The sequence below is a fragment of the Oncorhynchus mykiss genome, chromosome 1, assembly GCF_057628025.1.
Source record: "Oncorhynchus mykiss isolate SJ-2025 chromosome 1, ASM5762802v1, whole genome shotgun sequence".
NCBI classification, from domain to species: domain Eukaryota; kingdom Metazoa; phylum Chordata; class Actinopteri; order Salmoniformes; family Salmonidae; genus Oncorhynchus; species Oncorhynchus mykiss.
In genome coordinates, this window is record NC_143022.1 from 57,662,413 (window position 1) to 57,668,412 (window position 6,000).

The window sequence follows — 6,000 nt, forward strand, 5'->3', positions numbered from 1 at the left end:
AATCAGGGTTATTTTTACACAAATAGACTGGTATTTTCCTTTCCATGGTAGCAAAATCTTTTCATTTTTGCAAACTTTTTATACTAATGTATTTTATTGAGAATTTCTTTCTTTCTGGATATGTTTACAGAGTATGTCCACATAACCGTCAGACCATTTTATTGGTAAACTACACGGTAATGTTAAAGTTGTATTTGTTAGTGATCCAATATGTAATATTGTACACTTATCATAATTTGGTTGTAATTCAGAGAGGTTAGAAAATGTATAGTCCTTCTATGAGGCTGTGGAGGGATCCAAATTGTGGGTTTAAAAGAAAACATCATCAATCATCAGCATACAATGACATCTTTGTTTTAAAGCCCTGGATTTCTAACCCCATGATGTTATTTTTGGATATGAATTGAACAGCTAACATTTCCAATAGCAATAATAAATAGATATGCTGATAGTGGATAACCTTGTTTTACTCTCCTCTTGACAGTTTAAAACTTTCTGAGAATTAGCCATTATTTACTATTTTACACCTAGGAACTATTTTACACCTCCTGGAAGGACTTTGACCTCATCCCGTCAGTAGAGGATGCCTGGTTATTCTTTAACCTTTTTGGGATAGGGGGCAGCATTTTCACTTTTGGATTAATAGCGTGCCCAGAATGAACTGCCTCCTACTCTGTCCCAGATGCTAATATATGCATATTATTATTATTAGTATTGGATAGAAAACACTCTGAAGTTTCTAAAACTGTTTGAATGATGTCTGTGAGTATGATGTCTGTGAGTATAACAGAACTCATATGGCAGGCAAAAATCTGAGAAAAAATCCAACCAGGAAGTGGGACATCTGAGGTTTGTAGTTTTTCAACTCAGCCCCCATTGAAGATACAGGGTGATATTAGTTATGTTTCACTTCCCAATGCTTCCACTAGATGTCAATAGTATTTAGAACCTGTTTTGAGGATTCTACTGTAAAGGACTCATAAGGCCTCTTTGGCACTCTGCCAGTGAGTGGTCTGGCAGAGTGCCACATCCTCGGTCTGGCGCGTTCACGTGAAAGGTAACTACGTTCCACTTCATTTGTACAGACAATGGATTTGTCCGGTTGGAACATTAATGAAGTTTTATGTTAAAAACATCCTAAAGATTGATTCCATACTTAGGTTGGCAAGGAACTTTTTGAACTGTTTGTCCGATGTTCAGGCGCGACCTGAACGCGCTTTTGGATTTGTTTACCAAACGCCCTAACAAAATAATAAATTTGGAAATAAATGATGGACATTATCGAACAGATCAAACATTTATGGTGGAACTGGGATTCCTGGGAGTGCATTCCGATGAAGATCATCAAAGGTAAGTGAATATTTAAAATGCTATTTCTGTAAATTGATGTGGCTCTCTGCAATATCACTGCATGTTTTAGAACTACTGAACGTAACGCGCCAATAGTAAACTCAGATTTGTTGATATAAATATGAACTTTATCAAACATAACATAGTGTCATCTGATGAAGATCATCAAAGAATATGCATAGTCGAGCATATTTTCGTGACAAAATATCGCGCTTAAAACGGGAATGTTTTTTATCCAAAAATGAAATAGCGCCCCTAGAGATGCAACAGGTTAAATGAAGGTAAAATAAAACAATTAATGAAAATATATAAATATATCCAGTCATACTTTTTCAAAAGCCTTTTCAAAGTCAGCTATGAATACCAGGCGTGATTTCCCAGATGTTTCATAGTGTTCTAATGTTTCCAGTACTTGTCTTATATTATCTCCAATGTATCGTCCATGTAAAAAAAAACTGTCTCATTAGGATGAGTAATATCCGATAATACCTTTTAAATTCTATACGCTATGCATTTTGCTAGACTTTTTTAATCACAACACTGAAATGTAAGAGGCCTCCAATTTTTTAAAAGGACTGGATCTTTATATTTCCCACGTGTATCCTGTTTCAGTAATAATGAATCATAAGGTTTGGTATACCTCCACTGGTATGCCATTCAGTCCTGGACTTTTCCCAGACTTAAAGGCTTTAATTGCATCAAGAAGTTCCTCCTCTGTAATTTGGCCTTCACACAAGTCTTTCTGTATACATTATTTATAGAAAGAAAATCCATACATTTATCTTCGGTTAGTGGAGATCCCCCATAGTCTCTTGCCAACTCTCCCTTCCCCTCTGCTCCGCCATCTTTCTCATTCTCCTCTTACCTGCTTGCCATCTATCACCCCTCTCTCTCTTTTTCTCCGACCACATGTTCTAACAAAGCCCATGCTCTAACCACATGTTCTGTGTCTCTCTCCCTCTGTGTTTGTGTGTCGTCCTGCAGCCTGCCTGATGTGTGGGTGAACGAGACGGAGCGTTCTCAGCTGAAGACAAAAGTGGTTCACTTATCCCAGCTACCACAAGACACCGCTATGCTACTAGACCCCAACATCTACAGGTCAGTGTGCGTGCGTGCGTGCGTTGATCAATAAGTTGTGATCACAATAAAATCTGGATGCCCCCAAAATAAAGTACACTACATGGCCAAAAGCATGTGGACTCCCCTCCAATTGAGTGGATTTGGCTATTTCAGCCACACCCGTTGCTGACAGGTGTATAAAATCGAAAACACAGCCATTCAATCTCCATAGACAAACATTGGCAGTAGAATGGCCCGTACGTAAGAGCTCAGTGACTTTCAACGGGGCACCGTCATCGGATGCCAACTTTCCAACAAGTCAGTTTGTCAAATCTCTGCCCTGCTAGAGCTTTTCCGGTCAACTGTAAGGGCTGTTATTGTGAAGTGGAAACATCTAAGAGCAACAACGGCTCAGCCGCAAAGTGGTAGGACACACAAGCTCACAGAACAGGACCGCGAGTGCTGAAGTGAACAGCGCGTAAAAATCGTCTGTCCTCTGGAAGCAACGTCAACACAAGAACTGTTCGTCGGGAGCATCATGAAATTGGTTTCCATAGCCGAGCAGCCGTACACAACCCTAAGATCACCATGCGCAATGCCAAGCGTCAGCTGGAGTGGTGTAAATCTCGGCGCCATTGGACTCTGGAGCAGTGGAAACGCATTCTCTGGAGCCATGAACTACGCTTCACTATCTGGGGAAGGCCTTTTCCTGTTTGAGCCTGTGGAGGCTGCTGAGGGGAGGGTGGCTCATAATGGCTGGAATGGAGTGGTATCAACCACATAGAAACCACGTCTTTGATTTGTTTGATACCATTCCATTTACTCCATTCAGGTCATTATTATGAGCCGTCCTCCGCTCAGCAGCCTCCACTGGTTTCAGCATGACAATGCCCCCGTGCACAAAGCAAGGTCTATACAGAATTTTTTTTTCTCGAGATCGTTGTGGAAGAACTTGACTGGCCTGCCCAGAGCCCTGACCTCAACCCCATAGAACACATTTGGGATGAATTGGAACACCGACTGCCAGCCAGGCCTAATCGCCCAACATCTGTGCCTGACCCCACTAATACTCGTGTGGCTGAATGGAAGCAAGTCCCTGCAGCAATATTCCATCATCTAGTGGAAAGCCTTACCAAAAAAATGGCTGTTATAGCAGCAATGGGGGGGGGATCAACTCCATATTAATGCACAGGATTTTGGAATGAGATGTTCAACGAGCGTACTACTTTTGGCCATGTAGTGCCTTAATACCATAAGCTCTAAGTGGCCATAGAGAGGCCCCTGTCCGTGATTTGTGCCATCTTTCTGCACGTTACTGCTACCCACCAGGTGGCGCCAACCCTTGACTTCCCCTCTAGAAAACCAGGCCGCGAAGAAACACTTGAGCCTCTTCACATTCACACCACTCACCAAGAACAAAATGATGTCATGCCCAAAAAAAGAGAAGTGGTTATGAAACTGCCATTTCCCATGTGAGATGTGTGTTCTCTGTGTATGTGAAGAGGCAGGTGTCCTATGCTCATAATTGCTGTCCCAGCCTTCTCCAATGCTATTGGCTGCAGATATATGGCACGCACTAGAGGCACGGCTCCAGTCCTGTCCCAGAAATTTTAGGGAGAGTGGGGGCAGGTACTGATGATTTTAACTTTGCATGATGGTGCGACAGAAAAAAAAGACTTCCGGCCAATGGATGTAAAGGACTTTATAATCCAGTTTACCCCACCCGTCGTCGTCTGACTGTCTTTATATCAGGCACATTCATATTATGCACTCTACTGTAAGTCGCTCTGGATATGAGCGTCTGCTAAATGACTAAAATGTAAATGTCTTCACATACGCTCTGTTATGTCTCCTCAGAGCGTTACCACAGAAGCAGCTGAAGCGAAGGTAAGCATTACATGTCAAGAGCTAATCCTTTCATTGTCCCTACAGTCTGAACTACTGGCGAGGTCATATCTACAATCTCACATCTTTTTCCTTATTTGCAGTCTGTAAGGAGTCTTCTGTGGACAGAGGACTACAGAAGGGAAGAACTCCTGTTCTTAGGATGTGGGTCTATATGGGACGTCTGTTGTTCCTTGAAAGGAGGAGACTAGCAGAAGGGACCCTGGACAGAGGAGAGATGTTACATCTTTTTTTCTGGGTAGAGTAGAGAATGTTTCCTAATTCCTCTGTATTTTTAAACCCACCACCCACCACTGCATCAGTCTGCAGCATTTAAAATGGTTCTGTTCTTTAAAAGGTAATTAATGTTTTATATTAAGTACTAAACTTGAAAAGAAAAACTTGTATAAATGATTTTAAGTGTACTACTAAAACTATGGTTTGGTTGTTATACACAACTGCGTAAAGATATAGTTTAATTGTGTAGAAAGTAACATACAGCAATTTTTGTAGACATTGTTCATCTTGTAAATATTTTTTGCAGATTTGTTATTTTTATACCATGAAATACTGTAGTTTATTGTGAATTTATTATTTTTAAGCATAATGTGTAATTATTGTTTCAATGTGAAAGCTCTTTTTGTAACCTATTATTGTTGAAATTATGTCAAATTAAATCATCAATCCATATAATGTTCATGTTGTCTCCGATGATTAAAATTAAGATAATATTAAGATAAAGATTAAGATAAAATGGGGATAATGGTAATGATGACTTGTATAGGCAACCCATTATTGCATGACAGTGCTTATTCTTGGGCTCTCTTGCTGTTGTCAACAATGTGATAGTGTCTATCTTCACTAGTTATCACAGCCACAAAGTCATAAACCCTGGCCATGTCTACAATTTATCTCCTTACAATTTGATTTTAAACCTAACCTTAACCATAACCACACTGCTACCCTTATACCCAACCCTAACCTTAAATTAAGACCAAAAACCCTATTTTTGTTTTCATTAAGTTTTACAATATAGCCTATTTTGACTTTGTGGCTGTGATAACTAGTTGAAACCGATCGATACAAACGTGTACATTGAAGCATGACCTCTAACCTTTTAGCACCTGTGACCACTAACTACATTAGTGTTAACTAGAACTCCTGAACCCCAAGGCATGGTTAATTCATGAGTATGGTAAACATTTGTGTAATCATTATAGACTATTTACCATGTGTATGTATACAGTTCAACATTCAATATGAGGACTTGTGAACTTAAATTTCACTCTGTATGTTGAAAATGGAATATATCACCAATAAAACAAAGACAAAGATAAAAGGATCTTGTTGAACAGCACTAACTATTGCTGTGTGTGTGTGTGTGTGTGTGTGTGATAGTGACATAGTGAAATATAGTTCAGAATTTATGAGTTAGTCTTATGAGTTAGATTTAAAATAATTTCTGTGTCTTCTTCTTGGGAACATCATGGTTTGATATTTTAAGGACACCACTCTCATGGCTGGCTGTTCCTTTCTAGGAAAAGCCTTGTTGGGTAGACACACACAAACAAACACACAGTACTGCAAACAATTTTACATCCGGGGTAAATCAAACATGATTTAGACCTTGTTTATGGAAACGTGTTTATATCTGTATTTCAATGTTGCAACTTGCTGAAAATTGTCCGGTGTTAATATCATCTCAAA

General features: G+C 39.7%; 1 protein-coding gene across 2 annotated transcripts in view; it reads left to right on the plus strand.

The window, feature by feature from the left end:
• The window catches only part of LOC110525494 (zinc finger protein aebp2), a 63,351-nt gene extending 57,719 nt beyond the window's left edge, over nt 1-5,632 (plus strand). For both annotated transcript variants that reach the window (XM_021605644.3, XM_021605663.3), the window contains exons 7-9: nt 2,335-2,448; nt 4,267-4,296; nt 4,398-5,632. In XM_021605644.3, coding sequence (XP_021461319.1) covers nt 2,335-2,448; nt 4,267-4,296; nt 4,398-4,404 — 151 coding nt within the window. In that variant the 3' untranslated portion in view covers nt 4,405-5,632. The remainder of the gene's footprint in view (nt 1-2,334; nt 2,449-4,266; nt 4,297-4,397) is intronic.
• The last annotated feature ends 368 nt before the right edge of the window (nt 5,633-6,000 follow it).